The following is an 18,195-nucleotide window of genomic DNA, read 5'->3' as shown; positions in this document are numbered from 1 at the left end:
CCTGACCTCCCAACCCTTGGCCCATCTTTCCAGGCATCCTCCCCCTGGCACTCACCCACCCTCCGGCTGTGGACATGTCCCCCGGAGCTGTGTCCCGCCCTCGGGTATTTGAGTGTTGGCTGCTGCATGTGTGGTGCTGCCTCCTGCAGTATCCATGCATCAAGGTGTGATTGGGATGCTAGGCAATGACTCCCACATGCTACATGGCCTGCCCACCCACGGGAATCTACTTGGGTTGTGTGAAGTGCTCACTTTACGATGATTGCCAATTCCCTATTATCGATAGCCTTCAGTCGCACGGCCAGAGGCCTCAGCAGTCGGTAGGAGTTGGGCAGTCGGGCAGGGGCTAGGGTTGCCCCCAAAACAAGTACACATGATCCAAGGGTTGTGATGGTGCCACGTGTGGTTCCCTCCATCCCCCTCCCACCTCACCGCTTCCCCCTTTGCATGGCGACCACCTCTGCAGAGGGCCCCCACCGAGCCCTGGGGCGGCATGCCCAGTGCCCCAAGCTTATTGCCTGTGAACCAAGATGGCTAATCACCTCCTCAGCTTCCCACAGAAGCCCTTGCGTCACGTTCACCTTTTTCAAAAGGAGTACTTGCTGGGGAGGACGATGAATGACAGGAGGCCGCTGGTTATGGGGTCGCTCCCATTAATTGTATGGAAATATGGCTTAAGTGGTGATAATTGGTTTCTCGCCACATTGCGGCGAGATCCCGATTTTGACTACAAGAGCAGGCTGGTTGCTTCGCAAACTGTTTGGTGCCTTGTGTGGTTCTTGTTTTTGGCCTCTCCCGCTATTGAACAGCCTTGTTACGCTTGAGCAAGAGCTTGAACAAGGCCTGAGAATTGCGCCCATGGTTTATGAGGGCTTCTTGCTGACAGATTTGCTTGAATGCTAGCTGCATATTAAGGGCAGAAACATTTTTTAAAATGCTGTTAGCCAAAGAGTGGAGTGGGCTGGACCATGGCTTGCGAACTAAATTTTAAACTGCTGTCAAGAGCAAAGACCAATTTGGGGACAACACACTAGTGTGAACAAAGTTGGGTGAAAGTAGTTGTCAAATGTTGGGTAGAGTTATGGAGCTTGAAATACTGTATCACTGATACAGTGAAATGACTGCTTGAACAGTAGAATATTCATCTCTGGCTCAAGTCCCACTCAAGAGACTTGAAGATAAAATCTAAGTTGCCATTACAGTGTCGTAATGAGGGTGTATCACACTCTTAGAAGTGCCATCCTTCAAATGAGGAAAATGAGCTAATGTTGACTGTTGGATGGGCACTATCATAGGGCACTATTTGGCAAAGTGCGAGGGAGTGCTCCCTGTCATACTGGCCATTTTATTAATCAGCCAACATAAAACCAATTACTTGCTCGTGTATTTTGTTCTTGTTCGTGGGAGCTTGCTACATGCAAATCGGTTGCCAACTTTCCTACATTACAGCAGCAAGTACATGCCAGAAGTTCTTAATTGGCTATGTCGATCTTTCATCCATGGGTGTTTGTGGAATTAACTACGAATGTGCCGACTAGGGGATTTTCACAGTAACTTCATTGCAGTGTTAATGTAAGCCTACTTGGGACACTAATAAAGATTATCATCTTTTTAAAATAAATGTCTTTTTAAAAACAAAAATAAATGCTTACACTGAAATTAATGCCCATCTCTACTGTTTTATGTTCTATCCCCTGACCCTGTCTCTTGGGTGCTCTATCATCTCCCACAATAGCAATTTAGAAATGTGTGTGTATGGGAATAGCAGGAACAAATTTACATTTTGAGAACACTGATTGAGAAAGCTCCTTTTAGTCTCAAGCCACATAAATAATGCCTGTTTGGAATTTAGATTACATTAATTTCACTATATTAATCAGCTTTTCACAATATTAATCATGTTAAGAGTTTGATAAGTGAATATTCATTCGTGTTCTGGTATAATTAAGGTAATCGCTAAGCAGATTGTTTAACATCTGTTTGGTATTAAGCTGCACACATTTAGTTTGTTTCTGGGATGTGTGTTACCATGTCTTAATTTTTGTTGACAATGCTCAAAGAAAGTGTCATTTATTTTTCTTAATATTTACAGCATTCATTAAATTCCATTTACAATCTGTACAAATAGCACATGTTCTCTGGATGCACTAATACAGATAAAAAATATCAGGAGGAGACTTATTCTTGTGCTTCCTATGGGGATGAATGCAACATTAGCTGTAGATCAGAAGTAGCCATCACCCAACACAAAAAAGCTGGGTGGCATCCATGGGACCTAGGAAAAAAAATCAACCTCTCAATTTTCTGCGAATTCAGGGCCAATGTTAAGTCTCACTCGGTTCTGTCCATAGGATCACTTTATATTCCATGAATACAGGAAAAAATAATAACTGTTGTCTCCTTGCAAAAGTAAATGCTTCAGCCATGTTTTATTCCTCGCAATCAGTGTATTATTCTATTGAAAGGATAAATCAGCCCCAGTTAACACCCCTATGCTTACCTTAACAGTATGACTTTTGGCATAACATTCTCAATTCCACATAGTGAATTTTAATATTCAAATAAACAGATCACATCAAATGGCAGTAAACAGCCCCTTAGTGGTTGCCACTGGTAAAGCTTTATGCTCACGCTGGGTGATATATTACTTAATTTTTAGACCCTTTGGCAGGTTCTATACACAATAAATACTTGTTCTAAAAATAAGGACAAGTGTTCTCTTAACAGTGCTGGGTAGCTGAATAGTTACAATTATCATATGATTAACTGGGCTGTTGCAGTACTCTTGGCAACGTTTGAGCTTTTGTAACTATCTCTTCAATTACCTTTACGTAGGAGGTAGTCTTTCATTTGCAATCTGAAAGCACTTCTTGCAGATAAGGCATCATACCTTATGCATGTTCTTCTTTTGCATTTGGACTTGCTATTAATTAATCCATCTTATTTCAAGATATCAACAACTCAAAGTTACTAAAAATACATGTTAAAAATATATATTTAACAAATGCACTAATGTTCCACAAATCATTTTGTACAATATGTCTTCAGAGCATCTATGGAGCGTTTTCTTTGTTCTCCCCAGGAATAATAGTTATCTGAGCTAGGGAAACAAGATGTGGTGGGGGAGGTGGTTTTCTGCCATCCAGCCACAATGTCCAGTCCATCAAAGTTGATTTTGCATTTGCTTGAATGCCTGTAGAGCTGGCTTCAAGGAGGACATTTGCATTTGTTCCTGAAGCCCAGCAACATTGAAATTAATGACTGGAAGGAGCCTCCTGCCAAATGCTGAAACCATCTTTGAGTCACAATGTCATAATGATGAGGCAGAGAAGCAAAAAAGAACGAAAGAAAAGGAAGCAAATCTTACACATCCCACTGGGTGGTAGGACATCCTGCCTATGTACCCAAAGGTCTCCAGGTCGAGAATCAGTTTATTTAGTCACATGAAAACTTGTTGGCAGAATCTCATGGCTGAGTAGGCGTTAATCTCAAATTGAGACAGCCAACACAATGATAACAAGTTTCCCCAAACTATTTTTACATCAATGGCAAAAACAATGTGTGAGACAAGATTACTTATTTTTGATAGTTTAGTTCGAGTGGGACAATGTCCTAATGTTTGAACCAGAGTTTTGAAGATGGGGCTGGGTTTTAATTAGGTGTTTGAGGTCTTTCCTGCTGCCTAGGGAACTGGCAACAGGCCTGCTTTGCTTCCTTTGGGAAGGCCCACTGGTTCTAAGTGCCACTTAAGTAACCAACTGTGGGTCTTTCCTGGGATCAAAGACCTTGTGGGCTCAGGGGGGCACCCACCGAGAGTTGCTGGCCACCAAATGCTGGCAGTTCCTTTGAATGGCAGCACCACTGGGGCAGCAGTGGCTGGTGCCAGAATGACACCTACCAGAGGCCCAGGATCAGGCCACTGGAATGTCATGGCAGGGGAAGCATTGCAGGTTGGGGGTTGCAGGGAGAGGGTTGTAGGGGGATTCAGCAGGAAGATCAGAGGGGTGGCTCACAACAAGTTATTTCCCTGCTGCCCCCCAACCCGATCAGGCACTCAGTACCTTTGAAAGACGTACTCCCACAGGGAGGCCACAAGCAGGCCATACAGTTATACTAGTGCACACCACATATCAACAGGCCCCACCACCATTGACTTAATGCAAGCGACAGTAGGATGAGGCCCTTAACTGGCTGTTAATTGGCCACTTAAGGGCCTCGATCAGCAGCCAAGCATGAAGTCTGACTACGGACCTTCCCACTCCTTACTTCGAGTAGAGGCAATGGGATTCAGGAATGCCCTTCCCACCCCGAAATGCCACAAGAGAAGCCATAAAAACCCACCCAACATATTTTTCACACAATTGCCATGAGACACATTCACCCTCCTCAATCAGGTGATCTCAGGGATGTGCTGAGCAGAGGCACGGAATTCTCTCAAATAGGGAAAGAGAAAGGATGAGTCAATCCTCATTTTGTGTAACATATTGTAGGTAGTTCAGAATAACATTGGCATATCCTAATGAGAATTTTGCCTCTACCATTTCAGATGGAACCTGGCACATGCTGGTTGAGAATAACATCAAAAAGTTAGATAATTTACAAAATTGAAATAAATACATATCTAGCTCATTCCTAGAATGAAAAATATTTTGTGAACCATTCCTTTTGCCGAGGATCTTTTCCTTTAGTTTCTTTATTCTCAGGTCTCTCCTTTGCAATGCTGTAATGTGAACAGAAAAAAATCTAATTTGCATTATTTGAAGATTAGATCAGGTGTTATTCATTTAACAATCTGTGCTTATATGCTTGTAGCATAATAGCATAACAATGTGTTTTGCTTTTGAGAATTTATTAAATTTTGGGGAAATATTTAAAAATATTTAAAACAATTTTAATACAAAACCTACAAAAGCACAGAATAACAATTAAACAGTAAATGTCTCCACTCCCCACCCCAACAATATTAAAATTCAGCTACTAAATCCCCCTCACCCACTCTGTCTCCCCCCCCCCCCCCCCAACAGTGATCACTCTTTAAAGTACAATATAAAATGGGTGCCATCTACAGTAAAACCCCTCCACTGACCCTCTCGCGGTAAACTTAACCTCCTCAAGGTACAAAAACTCCAAAGTGGGATGGTCTCCCTCTGTCACTGGCGGGTCGGGTACAGGTGGTTAAAATGAACGTGTTGTCGCGATTTCTGTTTATTTTCCAATGCCTGCCGATTTTTCTGCCATAGGCATTTTTCAGAGAGATTGAAGGAATAATTACCTCGTTCATATGGGGAGGGAAGGTGGCCAGAGTTAGAAAGGTGCTGCTACAGAGGAGAAGGCAGGCAGGGGATTTGGGTCTTCCAAACCTGATTATTATTACTGGGCAGCAAATGTGGAGAAGGTGCGGAGCTCGGTCAGAGGGGTTGATTCCCAGTGGGTCAGAATGGAGGAGAGTTTGTGTAGGGGTTCGGGATTGAAGGTGCTAGCACCAGCGCCGCTCCCGATGGCCCCGGGGAAATACTCAGGGAGTCTGGTAATAATAGCTTCATTGAGAATTGGAGGTAGTTCTGTGGTGAACCACTGTGTGCACCTGTATTAGGGGATGTAAGGTAGGACCTGCACTACAGGCTTGCTGGTAGCCCCTGCCGACAGGCTCCGCCCACAAGGAGCCGTATAAATGTGTGTCCTCCATTGATCTGTCATTTCGCCAGCTGCAGCAGGATCAGCACTCGCCCGACGCTAGAAAGGACTTTAATCACTGGCTAGCTTGTTTTGAGGCTGATATCAACGCTGCGACCCCCGCGCCGACGGAAGCTCAGAAGATACAGGTCTTGTACTCCAGGTTGAGCTCCAGCGTGTTCCCGTTGATCCAGGACTCCCCGAATTATACGGAAGTGATGGCACTCCTAAAAGAAAACTATGTGCAGAAAGCAAACACGATCTTCGCCAGGCACGTACTCGCCACTTGCTCTCAACTCCCTGGTGAGTCCATCGAAGACTTCTGGCGAGCCCTAATCCCACTCGTACGGGATTCTGACCGAACATTCTAATCTCCTCATGCACGACGCGTTCGTAACGGGGATTGCGTCGGACCCCATCCGACAACGACCTAACGGAGACAAAAACTTTGGCGTTCACCATGACGGTTGCATTTTGTAATGTCCAGACCTACCCTGCTCGGCGCGCGGCCCACCCGTCCTACCCCTCCTGGACCCCGCAAATGACCTGCCCGGCGGGGGCGCTGCCTAGTCAATACGCCTGCGCCGCACGCCAATCCGCGCACCCCGGGGGTCCTCGCTGCTACTTCTGCAGTCAGCAGAAGCACCCTCACCAACGCTGCCCCGCCCGCGCCGCCACTTGCAAGTCCTGCGGTAAAAAGGGCCACTTCGCAGCTGTGTGCCAGGACCGCGCAGTCGCCGCTATCGCGTCCGCAATCACCCCCTCCCCCCTGCCGAATGCACAATGGGCGCCGCCATCTTCTCCTCCCGGGGCCACGTGCGGCCAGTGGGTGCCGCCATCTTCTCCTCCCAGGGCCATGTGCGACCAGTGGGTGTCGCCATCTTCCCCCCGTCAGTCCACGTGCGGCCTATGGGCGCTGCCATCTTGCCCAGCGCAACCAACATGCATCCCATGGGTGCCGCCATCTTGCCCGCCCCTGCAATGTGCGTCCCATGGGCACCGCCATTTTGTTCCCTACAGGACCTCCGGACACCGCCATTGGTCTTCCCCACAGGGCTGGAACGCCAACTATACATCACGATCTAGTTCGCCGACGCTCTCCATCTGAAACCTTGGACGACCACCCGCAGCTCGCCTCGATGACACCGGACCAGTCTCGTCCTCACAACCTGGCCACCACTTCGACGATGGTTAAAATCAACGGCCACATGACCTCTTGCCTGCTGGACTCTGGGAGCACTGAAAGCATCATACATCCGATCCCTCGCGGTCCACCCTGCCAATCAAAGGATCTCCCTGGCCTCCGGATCCCACTCTGTCCCGATCCGAGGGTTCTGCATGGTCACTCTCACTGTCCAGGGCATAGAATTCAGCAATTTCCGTTTCTACGTCCTCCCCAACCTCTGCGCTGCACTATTGCTGGGCCTGGATTTCCAGTGCAATCTCCAGAGCCTCACCCTCAAATTTGGCAGGCCCCTACCTCCACTCACCGTCTGCAGCCCGGCAACCCTCACGGTAGACCCCCCGCCCTCTTTGCCAATCTAACTGAGGATTGCAAGCCCGTCACCATCAGGAGCAGACCGTACAGCACCCAGGACAAGCCAGACCATCAATTGGTACACGCAGCTCGACGCGTGCCCCCTCCCACGCATATTTGATATGGTTCAGCAGATTGCACAGTACCGGGTCTTCTCAACAATCGACCTGAAATCCGCCTACCACCAGCTCCCCATCCGTAAATCGGACCGTCCATACACTGCCTTCGAGGCGGACGGTCGGCTCTATCACTTCCTTAGGGTTCCCTTCGGCGTCACCAACGGGGTCTCGGTCTTCCAAAGGGAGATGGACCGAATGGTCGACCGGTACGGTTTGCGGGCCACGTTTCCGTACTTAGACAATGTCACCATCTGCGGCCATGACCAGCAGGACCACGACGCCAACCTTGCTAAATTCCTCTGCATCGCCACTCTTCTCAACCTTACGTACAATAGAGAGAAGTGTGTGTTCAGCACGATCCGCCTGGCCATCCTCGGCTATGTAGTCCAAAACGGATTTCTGGGGCCCAATCCCGACCGCATGCGCCCCCTCATGGAGCTCCCCCTCCCCCACTGCCCCAAGGCCCTCAAATGCTACCTGGGTTCTTCTCCTACTACGCCCAGTGGGTCCCAAACTATGTGGACAAGGCCCGCCCATTCATACAGTCCACCCAATTTCCCCTCTCGGCCGAGGCACAACACGCCTTCGCCCAGATCAGAGCAGACATAGCCAAGGCTGGGATGCACGCAGTAGACGAGACACTGCCCTTTCAAGTAGAAAGCGACGCTTCAGACATCGCCCCTCGCCGCCACTCTAAATCAGGCTGGCAGACCCGTGACATTCTTTTCCCGCACCCTTCATGCCTCAGAAATTCGGCACTCATCCGTCGAAAAAGAAGCCCAAGCCATCGTTGAAGCTGTGCGGCATTGGAGGCATTACCTGGCCGGCTGGAGATTCACTCTCCTCACTGACCAACGGTCGGTAGCCTTCATGTTCAACAACACGCAGCAGGGCAAGATCAAAAATGATAAAATCTTGCGGTGGGGAATCGAGCTCTCCACCTATTACGAGATTTTGTATCGCCCCGGCAAACTCAACGAGCCCCCAGATGCCCTATCTCAAGGTACATGTGCCAGCGCACTCCAGGCCCTACACGACTGCCTTTGTCACCCGGGGGTTACACGACTGTACCACCTCGTCAAAGCTCGCAACCTGCCCTACTCCGTCGAGGAAGTACAGACAGTCACCAGGGACTGCCAGGTCTGAGTGGAGTGCAAGCCGTACTTCTACCGGCCGGACCGCGCGCGCCTGGTGAAAGCGTCCCGCCCCTTTGAACGCCTCAGCGTGGATTTCAAAGGGCCCCTCCCCTCCACCGACTGAAACACATATATTCTCAGTGTGGTTGCTGAGTTATCCAGATTCCCCTTCGCCCTTCCATGCCCCGATATGACGTCTGCCACCGTCATCAAGGCCCTCAACACAATCTTCGCTCTGTTCGGTTTCCCCGCCTACATCCACAGTGACAGGGGATCCACATTCATGAGCGATGAACTGCGTCAGTTCCTGCTCAGCAGGGATATCGCCTCCAGCAGGACGACCAGCTACAACCCCCGGGGAAACGGGCAGGTTGAGAGGGAGAACGGGACGGTTTGGATGGCCGTCCAGCTGGCCCTAAGGTCCAGGAACCTCCCAGCCTCTCGCTGGCAGGAGGTCCTCCCTGATGCACTACATTCCATCTGGTCACTACTGTGCACCGCCACAAATAACACACCTCATGAACATGTTTTTACCTTCCCCAGGAAGTCCACATCCGGTGTGTCGCTCCCGACTTGGCTCGCAGCTCCAGGACCGGTCCTTCTCCGTAGGCACGTCCAACTCCACAAGGCGGACCCCTTGGTGCAGGGTACACTTGCTCCATGCAAATCCCCAGTATGCCTACGTGGAGTTCCCCGACGGCTGCCAAGATACCGTCTCCCTCAGGGACCTGGCTTAGTCAGTTTCCACTCCAACACACTTCCCCATCCACGTGCCACCCTCCCCTCTCCCGGCGCTACCAATATCAACCCTACCAGGTCCATCCCTCCTTCCCCTGCCCACGCAACAGGACAATGAAGATTTCGGCACGCTCCCGGGGTCATCCGACTACTGGCCAGCACCAACACCGACGTCGGCGACACCAGCACTGCCATCGCCGCCACCGTTACGTTGCTCCCAGCGAATCGTCAAAGCACCGGATCGACTGAACCTCTGACGGGCACCAGACAGTCAAAACGGACACTTTTTTTCCTCCCCACTGTAAATAACTTGCGACATTGTATATAGTTCCACACCACCCCTGCCGGACTAATTTTTAACAGGGGGTGAATGTGGTGAACCTCTATGAGCACTTGTATTAGGGGATGTAAGGTAAGACCTGCACTACAGGTTCGCCGGTAGCCCCTGCCGGTTGGCTCCGCCCACAAGGAGCCATATAAATATGCGTGTCCTCCTCTGAGCGGCCATTTTGCCAGCTGCAGTAGGAGGCCACGCATCTGACTGCAATAAAGCCACAGTTGTACCAATCTGAGTCTTTTGTGCAATTGATCGTGCATCAAGTTCCGCCAATACTTCGGGTTGGGGGCAGGCTCAAGGGAAATGCCGATTCGGGGGAACCACAGATTTGAGCCAGGGAGGTGGGATGGAAAATTTCAGAAATAGGAGGAGAAGGGGATAAAGACATTAAAGATGTGTTTCTTGGGGGTCAGTTTGAGTATTGAAGGAGCTGGAAGCGAAGTATGGGCTGGAGCAGGGGAAATGTTTAGATACATGCAGGTTTGAGATTTTGCCGCGAAGGAGATACAGAGCTTCCACATTGCTGGAGGAAGTGCTGGCGACAGGGGGAGGGGGTAGTGTCGGCTGTTTACGGGGCTATTTTGGAAGAGGTGAAGGCACCATTGGAAGGGATCAAAGCAAAGTGGGAGGAGTTGGGAGAGGGTATGGAGGAGGGGTTCTGGTGAGAGGTGCTCCAGAGAGTGAATGCCTCTACCTCGTGTGTGAGGTTGGGGCTGATACAACTGAAGGTGGTATAAGAGCACACCTCATAAGGGCGAGGATGAGCTGGCTCTTTGAGGGGTAAAAGATATGTGTGAACGTTGCGGGGGGTGGGGGGGGGGGGGGGGTGGGTGCAAATCATTTTCATATGTTTTGGTCCTGTACAAAGCTGGAGGATTACTGGAAGGTTTTTTAGGGTAATCTCTAAAGTGGTGCACGTGAAACTGGACCCGGGCCCTCAGGAGGCCATATTCGGGGTGGCGGACCTGCCGGAGTTGGAAACGGGTGCAGAGGCAGATGTTGTAGCCTTCACCTCGTTGATCGCCTGAAGGCAGATCCTGTTAGGATGGAGAGTAACCTCTCCACCCTGTGTCCTGGCATGGCGGGGGACCTGTTGGAATTATTGACTCTTGAGAAGGTTGAGTTTGAACTAGGGGAAGGATGGAGGTGTTCTACAATTCATGGCCGTTATTCATTACGCACTTTCAAGAATTGTATGACATCGAACATTAGTGGGGGGAGGCTTGAGGGCAGAGGGTCTGTAATGGTTAATGGTGACTATGGGTGATTCCTGATTCCCTTTTGTTATTTATTTATGTTTACATGCGGGCAGTTGTTTGGGGGTTGGTGGGAGGATGGGATTATTGTTGTTGATATGGGGATTGACATTATATGCATTACTGCTTATTGTTTATTATTGGTGGGTGCAAATGTCAGAGAAAATGTGAAAAAGGAGAATAAAAATATATTTTATTAAAATTCCAAGTCACCCAGCTTCGCCAAAAAGCTTGGCGGTGTAATCGACCTCCAGCCCATGAGGATCCACCACCTCCCTGCCACCAGTGAGGCAAAGGCCAGGACATCTGCCCCCACCCCACCAGGAATTCTGGCACAACCGAAACCCCAAAAATCGCCATCAATGGGCAAGGTTCCAACACAATGCTCAGGATTGCCGACATAGTCTCAAAAAAGGACCTCCAGAATTCTGCCAGCTTTGGGCACGACCAGAACATGTGCACGTGATGGGCCAGGCCCCCCAGACACCGATCACATCGATCCTCCATCCCTTCAAAAAATCAAACATTCCAGCCTTTGTGCGGTGTGCTCGGAACATAACTTTCAGCTGGGTGAGACTCAGCCTTGCACAGGTCCAGGTTGAGTTCACCCTCCTCAGCACCTCACTCCAAACCTCTTCCTCCAAGAGCCGACCCAGCTCCTCCGTTCATTTTGCCTTCACACCCTCACTAGAGCCCGTCTCCTCCCCATCCTCTGATATATACCCAACGTGCTGGCTACCTCCGAACCAGAGCAGGATAAGATCCTCTCGAGCAAGCTGGAAGGCTGCTTCCTCGGAAAGGCTGAAAAGTACTTTTAGACCCAGCTGCGCAGCAGATACCTGAATCTATCAACATCTGTGAGCCCATATTTTTCTTTCAGTTTCTCTAAACTAGAGAACCGACCTAAAAATGAATTTCCCACTTTTTCTAAACCTTTATCCTTCCATTCCCTAAATTTCACATCTGACCTAGCAGGTTCAAATAACCTATTCGCACAGATAGGGGTCAGCCCAGAGGCAGCCCTCCAGTTAAAATGAATTTTTAACATGGCTGCAACTACCAAGTTAGACAAGTGTTTCTTTGGTACCATTGGTTAAGGAGCTGACACCAACGCAGCTAGGCTTGCTCCCCTCACAGACTCTGCTTCCACCCGAACCCAAAGCTCATTTGAACCTCCAAATCACTTTAGTATCTTTTCAGTATTAGTTGTCCAATGAAAGTGTTGTAAGTTTGGCAAAGCCAAGCCCCCTAATAGTCTCTCCCTCTGGAGCAACGCCCTCCTGATTGTCGGGCTCTTACCTGCCCAAATAAACCCAGTCGTTAGACGGTCAATCTCTCTGGAAAACAACCTTGGTAAGAATATCAGACGGCACTGGGATAAAAACCGATTGCACTCGGCCTGCCAGCGATAGTGGGAGATCATCACATTTTTGCACATCCACTTTGACCTTTGTCACCGAAGTTGTATAATTCAACCTCCGGAGTTTCTCCCAGTCCCTTGATATTTGGACACCCAAATACCAAAAACGACTTCCAGCTAGCCAGAACGGCACTCCCCTAAACCACCCCCCCCCGCCGCCTCATCAACCCAACCATAAAATATTCACTCTTTCCTATAGTTATCCTGTAATAACACACACATTAGTAAGTTGTTGCTGTACAGCGAGACCCTGTGTCCCACCCCACCTCTAACTATTCCTCCCCATATTTTCGAGGGCCTCAGGGCCAGGGCTAGTGCTTCTATTGCTAGTGCAAACAGCAAGGGTGACAATGGATATCCCTGCCTGATACCCCGGTAAAGACGAAAGGGGTCGGACGTCACTTTGTTAGTGCAAGTACTAGCAAATGGGGTTGTATGTAACAGCTGCACTCATGCCACAAAGCTCAGCCCAATTCTTCTAAAACTGCAAACAGATGATCCCATTCTACCCGGTTGAACACCTTCTCCCCGTCAAGATTATGATCTCTGGGACGCAACCCTCTTCCGGAACAAGTGCCACATTCAACAGTCATCTGACGTTCGCTGCCAACCTCCGCCTCTTAAGGAAACCCGTTTGGTCTTTCCCCACCACCTCTGGCAGACAAGGTTCCAGTCTTAATGCCAACACCTTAGCTAACAGCTTTATGTGCACATTTAATAGGGAGATTGGACGATATGGCCCACAGTCTAAGAACATAAGAACATAAGAACTAGGAGCAGGAGTAGGCCATCTGGCCCCTCGAGCCTGCTCCGCCATTCAATTAGATCATGGCTGATCTTTTGTGGACTCAGCTCCACTTTCCGGCCCGAACACCATAACCCTTAATCCCTTTATTCTTCAAAAAACTATCTATCTTTACCTTAAAAACATGTAATGAAGGAGCCTCAACTGCTTCACTGGGCAAGGAATTCCATAGATTCACAACCCTTTGGGTGAAGAAGTTCCTCCTAAATTCAGTCCTAAATCTACTTCCCCTTATTTTGAGGCTATGCCCCCTAGTTCTGCTGTCACCCGCCAGTGGAAACAACCTGCCCGCATCTATCCTATCTATTCCCTTCATAATTTTAAATGTTTCTATAAGATCCCCCCTCATCCTTTTATATTCCAACGAGTACAGTCCCAGTCTACTCAACCTCTCCTCATAATCCAACCCCTTCAGCTCTGGGATTAACCTAGTGAATCTCCTCTGCACACCCTCCAGCGCCAGTACGTCCTTTCTCGAGTAAGGAGACCAAAACTGAACACAATACTCCAGGTGTGGCCGCACCAACACCTTATACAATTGCAACATCTTATCTAAGGGGTCCTTGTTTTTTTTTTCAAGAGCAAGGAAATCGAAGCCTGCCTCAGCATCTGTGGCAAAGCACCTTTCTCCAACAAGTCGCTAAACATCCCTAACAACAGAGGGGCTAATAGGTCTACGGATTTTTAAAAAGAATTCCATCAGGAACCCGTCAGGTCCTGGTGCCTTCCCTGACTGCATCAGTTTCATTGCCTGCTTGATCTCATCCAACTCCAGCAGGGTTTCAAGGTCCTCTTGTAATTCCTTCTCCAACATGGGTTAGTTTAGTTCAATGGGCTATTTAGCTGGTTTGTGATGCAGAACAAGGCCAGCAGCATGGGTTCAGTTCCCATACCAGCTTAACCGAACATGTGCTGAAATGTGGCGACTAGGGTCTTAACACAGTAACTTCATACATATGACAATAAAAGATTATATTATTACCTTGGGAAACTCCAACTTACCCAGGAATTCCACCATATCTTTCCCATCTCATGGAGGGTCTGACCTGAATACATTTTGCTCTTAAATCCCTCATTTACCTTCTCCTGATCCGATACCAGTTCCCCATCCCGTGTCCCAATCTGGGAAATCTCCCTCGTTTCCTCAGTTGTTATGCCAGGAGCTGACTTGCCTTCACTCCATGTTCGTAAATAATCCCTTCAGCTCAGCTCAGCTGTTGTACCGCCCTATCTGTATGATCAGATCAAACTGAGTTTGCAGTTTCCTCTTCTTCGTTAATAGTTCTTGGAATGGGTATCCGCATACTTACAATTTGCCTCTATAATATTGTCCACTAGTCTTGCCAGCTCCTTCATTGCCTCTACATGGGCCTTAAAAAGATGTAGGGTGGGATTCACCATTGGCGGACGCTGAAATCAGGAAACGAGATTGGGCAGAGTATAGGTTCTGACCCCAAAATCACGGCGGGTGCCAATCTGACACCAAATCGCAATTCTTCATAAATGCGTTCTGGAACGCACGAACAGGAAACACCGTTTGCATGTCATTAGTGGACCCGACAAGGTATTTTCCAGGGCCTCAGCGATCTCCTCCAATGGGCACCTGGACAGCGCGGTTCACTTGTGCTTTTAAAAATCGTGAAACCGGTGTCCTGGCTGATGAGGGTGAGAGAGAAGGTAGGACACAGAAAGGAGCGACTGTGGGTTGCCAGGCCGGACAGTGGCTGGAGTGGGGGGGGGGGGGGGGGGGGGGGGATTTCCTGCTGGGGGAGGGGGGGGGGTGATGGGAGAACAGGCCGAGTTGTCGGGGTCACGCTGACCCTGCCCACGGGACTGGGGTGGTGAGCAGTCACGGACTGCCATTGCCACGACCTGCAGGGCAGCCAATCTTGCTGGACACCACAATGACCAGCCACCTTGGCCCCTCGTTCTGCAGAGTGACACCAGCCCTCAACCCCCCCTACCCTCCGGCGACCCATTCAGGGCAATGCCCACTGTAGACCCCAGGCGGGATGGGGTCTGTGGAACGTATTGCTGGCAAGGGCAGTGCCAGCCGACATTATCCCTGACATCAGGGACAGGTGCCAGGCCAGAAACCCCCACGGTGCTGGGCAGTGACGGGGCCATATATGAGGGGATGGGTGGGGGAGAACATGCGAGGCAGAGTCTGCAGTGCCAACTGGGGCCATCATGTAGCCCGGTGGACCTGGTTGGGCACGGGGATATGCACCATGCTAACATGTCGGCCTTTCACCCCCTGAAGACAATGGAGAATAGAATTCAACCAGCAATGGTGGCCTTCCTGCTAGTCACCGCAGCCCTGGGTGATGCCCTGCAGCTGTGCGAGCTGGCGCTGCTCAAGGAGGAGGAGGAAGCTGCAGCAGCGGAACGTGCTGCAGAGGAATAGGAAGCAGCCGCAGCTAGCATAAATGCTTCACAGCTCCAGGGTCCCAGGTTCAGTTCCCGGCTGGGTCACTGTCTGTGCGGAGTCTGCACGTCCTCCCCGTGTGTGCGTGGGTTTCCTCCGGGTGCTCCGGTTTCCTCCCACAGTCCAAAGATGTGCGGGTTAGGTGGATTGGCCATGCTAAATTGCCCGTAGTGTCCTAAAAAGTAAGGTTAAGTGGGGGGGGGGTTGTTGGGTTACGGGTATAGGGTGGATACGTGGGTTTGAGTAGGGTGATCATTGCTCGGCACAACATCGAGGGCTGAAGGGCCTGTTCTGTGCTGTACTGTTCTATGTTCTATAATAGAGAGCTAGCTGCCAGGAGGAGGTGCCAAGGATGTGCCACAGGGGCTGGTTTAGCTCAGTGGGCTAGGCAGTTGGTTTGTGATGCAGAACATGGCCAGCAGCACAGCTTCAGTTCCCGTACAAGCTGAGAATTCGGAATTCTCCCTCAGTGTACACGAACAGGCGCCGGAATGTGGCGACTAGGGGTTTTTCACAGTAACTTCATTGGAGTGTTAATGCAAGCCTACTTGTGACAATAAAGATTTATTTAGTTATTATTTATTACTAGGCCTCTTGTGTACCGGCAGCACCTGTCATTCGAGGACCTGCTGGACTTGGCATGCCATTGAAGATCCAGCTGAGCAGAAAGACAGTGCGACATATCTGCAAGGAGGGGGGGAAGAGAGAGGACATCTGCTCCTGGTGGCCGGTAAGGTGACGTCGCCCTGAATTTTTATGCGACAGGGTGCTTCAAGGCACCAAGTGGGGACCTGTCAGGGATCTCACAGACCTCGTGCGCAGGTGCATTTGTGCCAAAGGAGGCCCTATATGTCCAGGTGGCACAATACATCGAAAGGGGTACCAGACGATGAACGTGCAGCTGATATGCAATCATGAGATGGACTGTGTGCACGATACCTTCATCATGGCACACTCAAAGATTCCTGACATGTTCAACAGGGGTTATCCACTGCGGTCGTGGCTGATGACACCGATCCAGAGGCCACAGACTGATGGGAAGACCCGCTACAAATGATGCAACCAACAGTGTGATTGATCTGTGCTTCGGCCTCCTGAAGGTGCGATTCAGGTGCCAGGTCCGCTCTGGGGAGGCCCTCCAGTATGTTGTTGAGAGGGCTGCCCACATCGTAGCGGCCTGCTGTGTTCTCCACAACATTGCGCAGCAGAGGAGTGATGTGCTGGAGGAGGAGGTTGAACACCAGACTCGTCCCATAGGAGGATGTGAGGGAGAGCAAGGATGCACAGGACATGGGGCCTGGGCAGGCATGGGACGCAGCATGACGTGTGCGCCAGGTCCAACGAGCATTGGACGACCTGATTGCCTCCAGGTTCACCAACTGTGGGGAGGGGGGGTAACTGGCCAGTGGAACGGACACCGCATCCCAGCCCCTTGCTCACTCATGGCCATCTTCCAGCCTGCAACTCCCTCCGTGATGCATACCTGCCGCACTACAGGGTGTGGGCACTGGGTTGGCAGTAACAGCGGGTATGGTCCATGGGATGGAGGATGATGACTACCTGCTCCACATTGTATGCCAATGTCTGGCTCCTGCCCATGGTAGTACTTTCGACCATCCAACTGGGTGATCCCTGCATGCGAGCTGGCCATTCCATCATGGTGCCATTGAACCCCTGGTGAAGCCCGGCCACCCACGTCCGCTCATTCTCCCTGGGAGAATTCGAACGCATGCAGCCGGGGGTGGGTAGTTGGCGGCGTCAGTGGCTAGGATATTCGGCTATGATGGGTGGTATGGGTTCCGGCATGTAGTGCAGGATGGTGGTTCAGAGGCCCTATGGGCTGGGGGTGTAGGGTTACGGGTGTGTGGGATGGGGATTGGTGCCAGGGGCTCAGTGTTGCCCCTCAAGTCCTTGCTCAAAATCTAACGTTCCATAGCAGACCCACATCCAGCCGCCACCCCTTTCGATGCCCCTTACCTACCCCCAACTCAAGCTCCATCCTATGTGGGGCATGATCAGAAATCACAACAATTGAGTACTCAGATTTCTTCACCCCTGCCATTAGCAATCGGCTTATGACAAAATACTCAATCCTGGAATAAACATTGTGCACTGAGGAGAAGAACGAGAACTCTTTCCCCTGGGTGATCGAACCGCCAAGTCTGTCCAACCGTCGTCCCCCCCCCCCCGGTTTCTTCCATAAAAGCAATAAATGCCTTTGTCATGTCTCTCAGGGCCAGCAATCTTGGCCTAGAATGAACCATCCTTGGGTCTTACACACAATTCCTGTCTTCTCCCATAATAAGCTGATGGGTGTCCTGATCCAGTATTCTTGCCAGCAGCCGTTTCAAGAATATTGTGTCATCCCAATTCGGAAAGTACACATTCACCAACACCATCTAACACCCCCATTCATACCTTTCTCCCGCATCTGCTAATACCTTCTCCTAGAGAAACTGGACCATTTTATTAATAACGATCGGCAACTCCCGGGCATTGGGGTTAAATTCCGAATTGAAAACTTGGCTCACCCAAGCCTTCTGAAGCCAGGCCTGATCTTGCTCGCGCATGTGGATATCCTGGAGGAATATTACATACGCTCCCAAGTTCTTTAAACAAGCAAAATCTGCGCTCTTTTGACTGTGCCCCCCAGGCCCCGCACATTCCAGGTGACCACCCTTGTAGGGGGTCGCTTACCCTGCCCCAGCCTCGAGTCAGTCATTACCACCCTGAAATGTCATAGCTC

At 50.2% G+C, this 18,195-nt stretch overlaps 1 protein-coding gene across 11 annotated transcripts in view; it reads right to left on the bottom strand.

Moving 5' to 3' along the window:
• Positions 1 to 2,053: 2,053 nt before the first annotated feature.
• The window catches only part of LOC119963039 (protein FAM184B-like), a 595,873-nt gene continuing 579,731 nt past the window's right edge, over positions 2,054 to 18,195 (bottom strand). For 7 of the 11 annotated variants that reach the window (XM_038791545.1, XM_038791539.1, XM_038791541.1 and 4 more), the window contains one exon: positions 2,054 to 4,720. In XM_038791545.1, the coding sequence (XP_038647473.1) occupies positions 4,633 to 4,720 (88 nt within the window). In that variant the 3' untranslated portion in view covers positions 2,054 to 4,632. The remainder of the gene's footprint in view (positions 4,721 to 18,195) is intronic. The other 4 variants (XR_005460015.1, XR_005460013.1, XR_005460016.1 and 1 more) reach the window with 3 other exon arrangements.

This window comes from Scyliorhinus canicula, chromosome 3 (assembly GCF_902713615.1).
Source record: "Scyliorhinus canicula chromosome 3, sScyCan1.1, whole genome shotgun sequence".
Classification (NCBI taxonomy): domain Eukaryota; kingdom Metazoa; phylum Chordata; class Chondrichthyes; order Carcharhiniformes; family Scyliorhinidae; genus Scyliorhinus; species Scyliorhinus canicula.
Note: the sequence above shows the minus strand (reverse complement) of the source record. Positions and strands in the feature narration are given on the sequence as shown.